The 13635-nt window shown below is 44.6% G+C and overlaps 1 protein-coding gene across 2 annotated transcripts in view; it reads right to left on the reverse strand.

Annotated features, from left to right (window-relative positions):
* LOC120932694 (sodium- and chloride-dependent GABA transporter 2-like) overlaps positions 1–13635 on the reverse strand; it is a 131038-nt gene that overhangs the window by 72131 nt on the left and 45272 nt on the right. The window contains exons 1-2 of one of the 2 annotated variants that reach the window (XM_040345259.1): positions 8631–8874; positions 686–904 (exon numbers count right to left, since the gene is read on the reverse strand). In XM_040345259.1, the coding sequence (XP_040201193.1) occupies positions 686–899 (214 nt within the window). In that variant the 5' untranslated portion in view covers positions 900–904; positions 8631–8874. Of the gene's footprint in view, positions 1–685; positions 905–8630; positions 8875–13635 lie in introns of those variants that run through there. The other variant, XM_040345258.1, reaches the window with a different exon arrangement.

Here is a 13635-nt window from a genome sequence, read left to right on the forward strand (position 1 = left end):
TTGGGTTTAGGGCCGTTTTTTCAGACGCATAATTTTGGGTTCAGAAGCGTTTTTTTTTTGCGTTTTAAACTTTGGGAGGGTCTACATTGTCTTTCAGATAAGCACTGACAGCCGCAAATGCGGTTAAAATGCCGCTAATCGCGGCAAAACGCAGCGCAATTCGCGGCAAAAACTGGCGTTTTAAACGCCGGTTTTTGCCTTTGAAAACATGAGTTTAGAGGTGTTTGTAATTGCTTCTCGTGTGCATGGGGCCTTAATGGTGCGCTACCTTGACTGATTGCAGTGACGTCAGCAGAGAGCGGAATTCAGACCGTTCTCCTCTTAAAACGGGTCACAGGAGTGCAAAACGCATTGCACTCCTGTGACCCAGAGGAGAAGCCCAGCCTAAAAAGCTCAGGCTGGACATCTCCTTTAAGGACTTGTGTATACAGGCTTTGAGCTTGTGTCACTGACATTAGTTACAAATGCTTTTGAGATCAACCAGAAATCATTGACATGTGCATTTGACCTGCAGTTCACCTCTTTCTGAAATGCACTTGACTTGTTTCAAGAGATTTTGCATTCCCATAGACTTGAAATGAGCGAATGAAAATGCTAAACCCATTGAAAGTGAACAAAGGCCCTTAAGCAAACCCGACATATCCTTATTGCTCTTAAGAAGTCTGTATTTGTTGCAGTGACGTACCTCCTCCATTCTTGTAGCAAAGGTACGGAAACCTCCATACATTCCCCAATCCAATAATCTCTCCAGCCACAGACAAGACAAACTCCATCTTGTTCTTCCATTGTCCTCTCTCTGTCATGTGGTCCTCTGTCATCTCCTGAGGCTCCTTCTCCATCAGTGGCTGAGCTGGAAAGGATTCCCCATTCACGACGGCTCCCGGGACCTTGTTGTCCATGGTACCTGGAAGAGAAAGCAGACATGGTCTGTGGTCCAAGTTTAGGGGTCGCTGTAGATTACACCAGGTCTCCCTTGCTAATACAGAGGCTGCCGGTCACAAGCACAGTTCCATACACACTGGCAGTTCAAGCTCAGTCTAGTGGATGCATTCTAATGCCGCGTACACGTGGTCAGAATTTCCGACGACAAATGTTCGATGTGAGCTTGTCACAAAATCCGACCGTGTGTATGCTCCATCGGACATTTGCTGTCGGAAATTCCGACAACAAAATTTTGAGAGCTGGTTCTCAAATTTTCCGACAACAAAAGTTGTTGTCGGAAAATCGGACTGTGTGTACACAATCCAACGCACAAAAATTCTATGCATGCTCGGAATCAATTCGACGCATGCTCGGAATCACTGAACTTAATTTTTCTCGGCTTGTTGTGGTGTTGAACGTCACCGCGTTCTTAACGTTTGCAATTTCCGACAACATTTGTGTGACCATGTGTATGCAAGACAAGTTTGAGCGAACATCCGTGGGAAAAAAAATCCACAATTTTGATGTCGGAATGTTTGATCATGTGTACGCGGCATTGGGATTAATTGCTGAATACCATGAAACAGGGTTCTAGGACAGTGCTCCCTAGCAAAAGAAGTCCCTTTAATAATCTTCTCCCTGCCCTCACCCCTGCACCTGCTGAGGCCTCTAGCTGCCTCCCAAGAGCTGCAGCCCCAACTGGAACCTTTAAAGCAGGGGAAGAACACACTGGTTAGAGCTCCCAGACATTTATCGCCCCCCAACCACCTTCTGGACACAACACCCCCCCCCTCCCCCCTCCAGGGATTGGCATGATAGACATGATAAATATTCATCGCTAAATATTTGAACTTCTAAGATGGTCTATACAGACTCTGTTTCATCAAGGATAAGACAACAGAGGCTATTTAACGGTAATATTGTCTACCAGACACACAACATCTCGATCTGTTACAAATAACTTTTTAGTAATTACAAAGCACAAGCAGATTAGGATTTGCAACATTTAGATTTTTGTATTTCATAAAGTTTCGTAAATGTTTCATCTAGTGGACATCTGTCTTGCCAGGAACATCCTTATTGTTTTTTTTTTACAAATAAATCTGACATAAATTCAGTTAGTCTTAAAGCGGAGTTCCACCCAAAATGGGGAAGCTCCGCTTGTTTGCTTCCTCCCCTGCCACATTTGGCACCTTTCATGGGGTAGCGGTTACCTGTCAAAACTAGGTATCCGCTCCCACTTCAGTGTAAGATCGTTGAATCGTTGTGCAGTTAGGGTGACCACATTTCCAAAATGCCATTCAGGGACACACCCTCACCTTCCCCAAAAAAAGATGAGGGGGGCGGGGGGGGGGGGAAGTAGTCTCGGGGTTGAAGGGGAATTTTGCAGCAGGTTATTTGTCAGGTGAATGTGCCACTTGCCACCAGATGCAGTGGCACTTGCCACCCATAGCCTTCCACCAGATGCAGTGCTGCTGTCACTCCCTCTGCATGAGCCACGTGCATAGAAGGAAAGGAGTGGCATCACTATCTGGAGAGTGAAGATCACACCAGTCCCTGCTGCTTGCCGCTGGGTGCCAGAGAAGGAGGAGGTGCCGAGGTGGGTGGGGACAGCAGTGCTGCACTAGGCGCAGGCCTCTCTCCCGGTCTCACTGTCTGAGAGTAAATTGTCACTGGTTGCAAGATGCCAGGCAGTTATTAGTTAGTAGGGGGTGGCTGTGTCCTCTATTTCATTCCGGGACAATGTATTGTCCCGGAATTAAGGTGCCCGGGACCCGGGACAGACATGTCAATTGCGGGACAGTCCCAGGCAATCCAGGACACATGGGCACCCTACGTGCAGTGATCTACTAAACTTCAAGCCCCCCCCCCCCCCGCTGCCTTCTGGGAGACACACATACAGGTCCCAGAAAACAGTAGGTCCATTTGGAAATTGCAGCCCAACTCATGCATGCGCAGTAGGAAACAGGCATGTGTGTAATGGGGTGTGTCCTTTCCTTACACTCAGGTCTCAGATTACATTCAGTTCTATACTGTATGGTGTGCAGTGTGTGAGATCAGATCCCCATTCCCTGCTTTCTAGAGCTCAGAAATAGACTTTAATCTCTGTAGAAGTGAGGGCAGCAGATAAACAGGTGCAGCATAGCTATGTTGGAGGATTAGTTGTATCTCTGTGTGCCACCTGAGGCTTGTTATTTCAGTGGGTATATGTAAGGGTTTATAACCACTTTAGAACAGCTAAACCCTAACTAGATGATATTTAGTGTATTCTGTGCACAGGTATCATGTGTATCAGTGTGGCAAGGTGACAATGCAGGAGTACGACTGGGAAACAGGGAGAGTGCATTGTCACCCCACAAGAGGAAGTGTTTTTCATGGCAGAGTTGCAAGAGAATGACATTAATATGATAAAAGCTTATATGGCATTTTGGTAATAGGGTGGAACTTTACTCACTAAATTAAAACCTGTGAACTGGTAGCATTTGTAATGCTTGTTCTCGGTGTACACGGAGTTGTACATACACTACGGTGAGTGATCTTTGTGACCCTAGGGCAGAAAGTGTATTTCAGACAGGATCAACAAGTAAAAATAAAGGGAAATAAGCTTGAAAAAAGAAAACGAAAACAGCCATCACACATAAGGGCTGGTAAGCTCCAATATTTTCAGTTGTGTCTTTACTAGACCAATATGATCTAAAGGTACCACATCCTAAACGAGGGTCAGCAACCTTTTTCCACTTAAGGGCCGGATTCAATGTACAGCATCTCACGAAAGTGAGTACACCCCTCACATTTTTGTAAAATATTTTATTATATCTTTTCATGTGACAACGCTGAAGAAATTACACTTTACTACAATGTAAAGTACTGAATGTAAAGCTTGTATAACAGTGTCAATTTGTGGTCCCCTCAAAATAACTCATCACACTGCCATTATTGTCTAAGCCGTGGCCAAAAAAAGTAAAAATGTCCAAATTTGGCCCAAAATGTAAATATTTTGTGTGGCCACCATTATTTTCCAGCACTGCCTTAAAGCTGAGGTCCACCCGATTTATTTTTATTTTTTTAAAAGCTAGCAGCTACAAATTCTGCAGCTGCTGACTTTTAAAAAGTGTACTGTACCTGTCCAGCGTGCACGTGATGTCGGCCCTTGAGGCCGAGCAATCGCTCATCACTCGGCTGCCCCCGCCGCCATCCTCAGTGAGGGAATCAGGAAGTGAGGAGCTGCGGCTTCACTGCCCAGTTCCCTACTGCGCATGCGCGTGCGCCACACGGCCCGCCCGGGAAGTGGCGTGACTCCCACGGGAGTCTATGCCCAGAAGTGGGTGCAAATACCTGTCTTAGACAGGTATCTGCACCCCCTCCCCCCTGAAACATGCCAATTGTGACAACAGAGGAGGGGAGGGTTCCATTTTTGGGTGGAACTCCGCTTTAAAGGGGTTGTAAAGCTTTGTGTTTTTTCACCTTAATGCATCCAAAGGTAACAGTGTTCTGTTCTGTTCTGCAGTGGTTACTGCAGTGCACCTGCAATTTACCTGCACGAGCCATAGACTTCTATTACCTGCGAGTTTGGTGAACTTTCTGAAAGTGCACCACACCTACAGGATGTAAAAGAAGTCTATGGCAGAGTGCAGCTAACCTGCAGGAAAGCCACAGGCGAACTGTGCAGCACTCGCAGTGCGGGTAAACAACCGTGCATCAGTGTGAAAGCAGCCTTAGCCTTGTGTCCGTTTAAAAATGACTACCCCCAACCTGATCCCCTAAAAAAAGCTGAGAGTGGGCACTATAGAATAGAGTGGGCTGCCATCCACCCGCTCTGCTCATTGTGGCCTGCGACCAGTTACCAAGTCGCTTAAGTCACCCTCGCTCTTCAAAAGGTTGGGCACCCCTGCATTAAGGTGAAAAAACACCTGGCAGTCACCGGCTCACCACCCCCCTCGTTTTACTTACCTGAGCCCCTTCATCTCCTCGGCGCATCACAGCTTTGATTGGATAGATTGATAGCAGCGCAGCCATTGGCTCCCGCTGCTGTCAATCAACCCCAATGACGCAGGCACTGGGGGCAGGGCCGAGTCTTGCACTCAACGTCTATGGACGCCGAATGAATGACTCGGGAGCGTGCCCACAAGGTAACCCCCTCTGGAGAGCGCTTCTCCTAGGGGGTTATCTAATGTGGGGACGAGCCGCGAGAGCCGCCGAGGGACCCAGAAGAGGATGTTCGGGACACTCTGTGCAGGGATGTGCATTTAGCCGACCTCCAGCTGTTGCAGAACTACAAGTCCCATGAGGCATAGCAAGACTGACAGCCACAAGCATGACACCCGGAGGCAAATGCATGATGGGACTTGTAGTTTTGCAACAGCTAGAGGTCCGCTAATTGCATATCCCTGCTCTATAGGATTGTAAAAGACCTGGGACACCTTTGGGTGTTCCAAAGAGACAAGTAATGTGGCATGCATAGTGCCCACCCTCCTATCAGGCACCGTTCTGAGCTACATTCCTGTCTGAATATTGTGTCCAGGTTTCAGGGGGACTTAAACCCGAACACGATTCAAAACCCGAACTGTCCGGGTGAATCCCAGACAGGTAGCAACCCTATGTCCGTTTCCATCCAACTGTCGTCCGATCTGGCCGGACAGATGGGGAATCCCATCCATCTGTTTTTGGCAGACAGGGTCAGATCGGATGCCTACGGGTGTCAGTGGACACATGTCCACTGACATCCACCACACTATAGAGAACAATGGCTGGTCTGATCGGGTCCGCCTGGAAAACGAATGCCGCGTACACGCGATCAGGCTTTTGCCAGGCCAAATCACATTGGAATTCCGACGGAATAAAAATAGAACATGTTCTATATCTAAACTCTGATGGAATTCATCGGAATTTTCGATGAAAAAACTCTGATGAAAAAAACGTTTTCCATCGGAAATTCCGATCGTGTGTACGGGGCATTACAGGTGGACCTTATCGGACCACTCAGGTAAAACCAGCCTCACAAATAAAAAATTAAAGCCCAGTTCCAGAGAACACTTCAGGCATATTCCCCACCCAGGAGCCACAGGTGTTGCATACGGTTACCTCAAGAATTCAACAGCTGGATAGTGAGCTCTTTCTCTAATTCAAAACTCCTCATATGTACTTTCCCTCCCCTGATATAGTAGCTCTGAGTTCAACATTCCGTGATGGTGAAGGTGAACACCCGGGCTTCTCTTAGCAACGTCCTGGGAGTTTTCCAGTCAGGCTGCATGAGGTATGTAAATACCAATATAGCAAAGGCATTTTTCAACCTTAGTCAGAGCTGCATAGTTTGTTTTTATTTACAGGCACCAGATACAGAGGCAGTTTTTTGGTAAAGATGATCTAACCTTTAAACCAGACGAATAAAAGCTGACTGACCATTGTAAGCGCCCCAGGCAGTGTTGTATGGTTTTCCCCAACCTCTGTAACTTTAATTTTTGATGGACAGCTTGGCCTAACTGCTGTGTTAATACTACTGACAGACTACGTAATGTATGTCATTTTTTATTTTGTTACACTTTAATTTTGTAGAGTGCCAAAAGCTTGGTCACACTTGTGGCAGTTCTTGCGGCTCCTCTGACAAGCGATCTGTGATGGATCATTTTTCAGAGGCATTTAACAGGCAGTCAGGAGGCACCTGCTTTAACTACCAAAATGCTGACTCACTGCACTGAAACCACGTGCATTGCATGTAGTTGAAGGACGTTTGTGGCATGAACCCATTCACTTGAATGATGCAACATGCCGGCATGGGTATAGCCCTGTGTGGCTGCATTGCTGTGTTTAGGTAGATGGCTTGTGGCTACCCATGTGAACGGGTCCTGATGCCGCGTACACACGATCATTTTTCAGCATGAAAAAAAACATTGTTTTTCAGCATGTCAAAAAAACAACGTTTTCCCAACTTCTTCAATAAAACAACGTTGCCTACACACCATCGTTTTTAAAGTAATGACCTAGCAAAGCGCGGTGACGTACAACACGTACGACGGCACTATAAAGGGGAAGTTCTATTCGCCTTTGGGCTGCTTTAGCTGATTCCGTGTTAGTAAAAGACTATTTGCGCTTTTCTGTCTGTTAAAGCGTGATGAATGTGCTTTACTCCATTATGAACGGTAGTTTTACCAGAACGAGCGCTCCCGCCTCATAACTTGCTTCTTAGCATGCGCAGGTTTTTTACGTCGTTTTAGCCCACACACGATCATTTTTTACAACCTGAAAAACGACATTGTTTAAAACGACGTTAAAAAATGCAGAATGTTCGAAAAAAAATGTGGTCGTTTTTCAGAACCTGAAAAATGACGTGTAGCACACACACGATCATTTTAAATGACGTTTTTGAACTACGTTTTTTTCATGCCGAAAAATGATCGTGTGTACGCGGCATTACAGTGTTCATAGTTTCTATCACTGCCTTGTTGAGCAATCCTCTTTGTATGAATTTTCTGTGGATGTGCGCACGCTCCAGAGGCGGAAAATGTCAGCGCTTGTAGTTCAACTCATGAGAGTGCAGGAAAGGGTGACAACACCGCAGCTGAACTGAGTAAGTGTTGTCACCATTGGAAAGTGCTTGTATATACATTTGTCTGGTAAGGTTACCAGGCTTCATCAAATTGATAAAGGCTTCAACATTTTGTGCGTCATCAGACGGGAGGGAAACCGTAAAACACAAAGAAAAAAAAAAGGTTTGGCTTTTCAGTAATTTGGTCAGAACCCCTGTCAGATCTTTTTTGTCATTGTCCCTGTTTCAAATTTTCCCTCCTTTCCTTTCTGGTAAGGACAGAAAGGCAGGAAAAATAGCAAGGAAAACCCGACAGGGGTTCTAATCCTTCCCCACTTCATCCAAACCTAGAAAAAATATTAGCTTGGACATACACTTTATGGCCCAGATTCACAAAGGAGATACGATGGCGTATCTCCAGATACGCCGTCGTATCTCTGAGTTGTGCCGTCGTATCTATGCGCCTGATTCTTAGAATCAGTTACGCATAGATTGTGTTAGATCCGACCGGCATAAGTCTCTTACGCCGTCGGATCTTAACTGCATATTTACACTGGCCGCTAGAAGCGTGTACGCTGATTTACGCTTTGAAATATGTAAATCAGCTAGATATGCAAATTCACGAACATACGCCCGGCCGACGCAGTACAGATACCCTGTTTACGTTAGGCTTTTCCCGGCGTAAAGTTACCCCTGCTATATGGTGGCGTACATGCGGCGTACCAATGTTAAGTATGGACGTCGTTCCCGCGTCGAATTTTGAATATTTTACGTCGCTTGCGTAAGTCGTCCGTGAATGGGGATAGACGTAATTTACATTCACATCGAAACCAATACGTCCTTGCGGCGTACTTTGGAGCAATGCACACTGGGATATTCCACGGACGGCGCATGCGCCGTTCGTGAAAAACGTCAATCACGTCGGGTCACAAGTTATTTACATAAAACACACCCCCTGTTCCAAATTTGAATTAGGCGGGCTTACGCCAGCCTATTTACGCTACGCCGCCGCAACTTACGGAGCAAGTGCTTTGAGAATACAGCACTTGCCCGGCTAAGTTGCGGAAGCGTAACGTAAATCGGATACGTTACGCCCGCGCAAAGATACGACGATCTACGAGAATCTGGCTCTATGTGTTTTGGCTTAGATAGGTTTTAAGAGGAAAAAAATTATAAAAAGCAATACCTTTTTGGGATGCCAGGAGCAGGAAAGTGCGCAGCAGCGAGATGCCTTTCGGGGTGCCAGCAGCCGGCTACCAGGCACAGTGATATGAAGGGTGCCTCCTGGGTATATCCAAAAAAAAAAAATAGTCCCTGGTTGGGTCAGACCATAAAAGGTGGCAGACAGAAGGAAAGCATGCTGAACGCAGAGATGGCACGGCTGTGGCACCCACCAGCTTCACTCTCCCAAACACCAGGCTACAAATCCCTAAGCTGGAGATATTTAAAGGACGAAGGAGTAATTGTAAACTTCTCCGCCCTCTTACATTCCAGGGTCCAGCAGTGAGAGCAGAGGGGTCACAGGGCAGCTGGAAGAGCCAATTCTGTCCTGCAGGGGCAACAGGACAAACAACTGGGAATCACTTGGTTATTTAACCCCTGGCTGTCTACAGTCCCCCAATGGTTGCATGGTGCAGTATCGGCCTTTCCGTCCAATTCGATTTTCTCGTTATATCTTCCCATTTCTGTCTCAGATATTAATTTAATGCTTTACCAGGTACCGGGACACATTCCACTTCATGCAGCAGTTCACGCAGAAATAAAATCACCCTTTCCATTCATTCTGTTGGTGTCTGGAATAACCACTATATTCTGTATCCATAATTCCAGATTGCCTTAAATTGGTATTAAACTCAAAAGCAAATATTTATTATAATGTATTGCAGTTTACCAATTCGTAGATCTAGGGGCTGCATTTATTTTCTTTTTTTTAGGCTTTCTTTTTTCTTTTTTCATCTGGTGATCTGCCCAGCAATCTTTTTCAAAAGAACAAGCTCTCTTCCACATGTAGCAGTTAAGGAGATATGACAAACCATTTACCACTGACAGGAGTGTTTAGAATGATCTGCTTTTATGTATTCATGAAAAACCTTTATCCCAAAAGGATAACAAATGTTTGCTGTAACTGATTATAAAGTATTAGCTGGAGTCTGACTTTAATCTGTTAGTGTGTCTAAATCTACTAGTGCATCTAACACTCCCCTCTCCCCCCCAAAGGTGTCCCCTGTGCTCCTTCATTCAGAGTGCGGGCACTATAATACAGGTGGTGTGTTACTGGCCAGATCACCAGGTGAAAAAAGGGAAGAAAGACACAAAAAAAAAGAAAACGAATGCAGCCAACACATCTGATGAGTGGTAAACTGAAGTCTGTCAGTGCAACTTCAAAGGCATCTGTGCGGCTTCATGCACAGATGTCTATGCAAGTCGCACCCGAAATCGCCAAAAGTAGTGCAGGAACTACTTTTTCAAATCAATGACAAGGAAGTGGGACTTTAAATTAAGCAAAACAGTCAAATTTATTATATATGAAGGGAATAAGGTACAATTGGTAGTCATGATTCATTATAAAATCAAACACAATACATATATACTGTATTTATTGGCGTATAACACTCACTTTTTCACCCTGCAAATCGGTTGAAAATAGTGTGCACGTGTTATACACCGATACCGCAATTTGGGCGGCCTCGGAGAGAACGGGGAGGGGGATGGGACGAGCGCCATCAGATTACATACAGCGAGAATCTCCTGGGCCGGCATTGGACCAGTGTTCTGTCTATCATAGATGCCAGTCCAGGAGGCGGGACTTTGTCCAAAAATTTAGCGCAAAACAAACATCACAATAGTGCAATGTTTAGAGGTCACACAGGACCTCTGGACCTCTTCGTCAGGGTGCATCACTTTATCACTCGCCTGACGAAGAGGTCCTGTGTGACCTCGAAACGTTGCACTATTGTGATGTTTGTTTTGCATAACATTTTTGCACGTAATCTACGATCCATTGTGTGCTTGCGAATACGTTTGTTTGTTTGATGCTTCCAGTGCCCAGCATGAGCCGTATTTCCAGGAACGTGTGCGATTGGAATATTGACTAGACCTCGCTGTATGTAATCCGACGGCGCTCATCCCGCCCCCCCCTCCCTGAGATGGGCATTGATCAGGCTGCATTCATGGCAAAGGGGAGGCTGCAGATGGGCATTAATCAAGCTGCATTCTTGGGAAATTGTGAGGCTACAGATGGGCATTAATTAAGATGCATTGATGAGCAATGTGAGGCTACAGATGGACATTGATCAAGCTGCATTGATGGGCAATTGTGAGACTGCGGATGGGCATTGATCAAGCTGCATTGATGGGCAATTGTGAAGCTGCAGATGGGCATTGATCAAGCTGCATTGATGGGCAATTGTGAAACTGCAGATTGGCATTAATCAAGCTGCATTGATGGGCAATTGTGAAGCTGCAGATGGGCATTAATCAAGCTGCATTGATGGGCACTGCCCCTTATTTTGCTTCAAAGTTCTTTATTTAAATTTACATTTTTTTCCTGAAACTTCCCTTTTAAAATTAAGGTGCGTGTTATACGCCTATGTTTGTTATATGACAATAAATACGGTACATATACATAGAATATAAAAAAAAAATATATATTTTTTTAATGAAGTCCTCTTTTGTTGACTTCAACACTCATGGTTATTGCCTTTTCTTGGGAATCTGTCCCTTCTGGAATTTGTCTTTGTAGGGCTGCTCAGGCCGTCCACACCACCTCAGCTCCCGGTAGTGATGCCCCTAAGGGGGCGGGGGGTTCCGATCCTCAGCACCACATTCTCATTATGCAGCTACACAAGTATTTTAGAAAATGGGGCCTCTATAGTACAATTTTTTTTTTTATATATTTATCTTCTCCTTTCTTTGATAGGGTCAGACCATATAGGAACCTTTTCTATTATATTACATCATAAATGTAACTCACGTGCATGCTACTGAAGATTGGTCAATCCATGAAATGCGTAGAGATGATATATGCCATGTTTCAATTCATCATGTGTCTCATAGGATATTCCTCAAATATGTGTATTACATAATATGAACTGTATGCAATTATGTTGCATTTTGTTTTATTATATGTATTGTATTTGATTTTCTAATGAATCATGACTACCATGTGTACCTTATTACTGTCATATATAATAAATTTGACTGTTTTTACACCAGCCTGCTTCATTCAAAGTCCCACTTCCTTCTCCCTTTTTTCATTTAGACAGGGATGGCGGCACTGGACCTTACCAGGTCACCGCCTTATTTAACCACTTGCCGACCGTTGCACACTAATACACATCGGCAGAATGGCAGCGGAGGGCAAATGGACGTACCTGTACGTCCCCTTTAAACAAGGCATTTCCCTTTTCTGCCTAGTGACAGGACAGTGATCTACTGCTCCCTGTCGTGTCACTTGTAGCCCAGCTCCCTCACAGTTAGAATGACTCCCTAGGACACACTTCAAGCGGTTGTAAACCACGCAAACTTTTTTTTTTTTTAAACCTGCCAGGCATAATCAGCTAGTATGCACTTACCTGGTCCACGCCGAGCGAGATGTCATCTTGCTCCAGCGTGTCTTCCGGGTATCGCCGCTCCAGCGCTGTGATTGGCTGGAGCGGCGATGACGCGTGCGCGCGGGAGATTTAAATTCGGCAAGGTCCGGCGGCTGCCGGTCCTTTCGCCGTGGATCCCCCCTGCACATGCGTCGCTGCAATCAGCGGCGCATTGCGAGGGGAATATCTCCTAAACCGTACAGGTTTAGGAGATATTCTTTATACCTACAGGTAAGCCTTAATATAGGCTTACCTGTAGGTAAAAGTGAAAAAAGTGGGTTTACAACCACTTTAACCCCTTCATCGCCCCCTAGTGTTTAACCCCTTCCCTGCCAGTGTCATTTACACAGTAATCAGTGCATTTTTATAGCACTGTTCGCTGTATAAATGACAATGGTCCCAAAATAGCGTCAAAAGTGTCTGATGTGTCCGCCATAATGTCGCAGTCACAATAAAATAAAAAACCGCAGATCGCCGCCATTACTAATAAAAAAAAAAAAAAAAATAGCCATAAAACTATCCCCTATTTTGTAGAGGCTATAACTTTTGCGCAAACCAATCAATATACGCTTATTGCAATTTTTATTACCAAAAATATGTGGAAGAATACATATCGGCCTAAACTGAGAAAAAAAAATGCTTTTGTAAAAACAAATATGGGGGGATAGTTATTATAGCAAAAAGTACAAAATATTGTTTTTTTTCAAAATTGTCGCTTTGTTTATAGCGTAAAAAATAAAAATTGCAGAGAAGATCAAATACCAACAAAAGAAAGCTCTCTTTGTAGGAAAAAAAAGGATGTCAATTTTGTTTGGGTACAGCGTCGCACGACCGTGCAATTGTCAGTTAAAGCGACGCAGTGCCGAATCGCAAAAAAATTGCCTGGTCATTCAGCAGCCAATTCTTCCGGGGGTGAAGTGTTTAAAGTCCCAAACTGTTCTCCTTTTTTATATTTTTTTCAAATCAATGCGGCACCGCAAAGTCAGCGTCACATCGATGTGAACATGGCAATTGTTGACAATAGGGTGAGGCTTGTCATGTGATTTGACCTGTCAAATCGCATGACAAGTAGCTCCAATGTGAACAAGAGCTTATTCACAGACACTAATTGCAATTTAAAAAGGCACAGATTTAGGAAATTAACCTTTAATTGCCATTTTAACCTGCGTGTGTCACCTTTGTGTGTCTGTACCAAGGCCAAACAGTCCTGGGTATGAAAACATCAGGGCCATTTAAGCGATTTCTGTTATCATTATGATTTACTGTGTGTGGAGCCTGGTGAATTGAATCAGTCCCTGGCTTTTTACACATGTTGAATTTTCCCGAAAATTTTTAACATGGTTTCCTATGGAACATGTTCACATCAATGCTTTTTTGTCCCTCTGCGTTTTTGGAAAGGGTCAGGGACTTTTTTTCATGCAAAAAGCAGCGTTGCATGCAATAGAATTCAATGGACCTGCATCCAAAACGCAAGTGCCGCAATTTTGCCGCGATTTGCGTATTTTTTTTACCTGTTTATAGCTGATTGTTAAAGGAAATGTAAAAAAAAAAAGAAAATTGCTGGCTTAAAAAAATAAATAAAAAAAAAACGCAAATCGT

This window comes from Rana temporaria, chromosome 3, assembly GCF_905171775.1.
Source record: "Rana temporaria chromosome 3, aRanTem1.1, whole genome shotgun sequence".
NCBI classification, from domain to species: domain Eukaryota; kingdom Metazoa; phylum Chordata; class Amphibia; order Anura; family Ranidae; genus Rana; species Rana temporaria.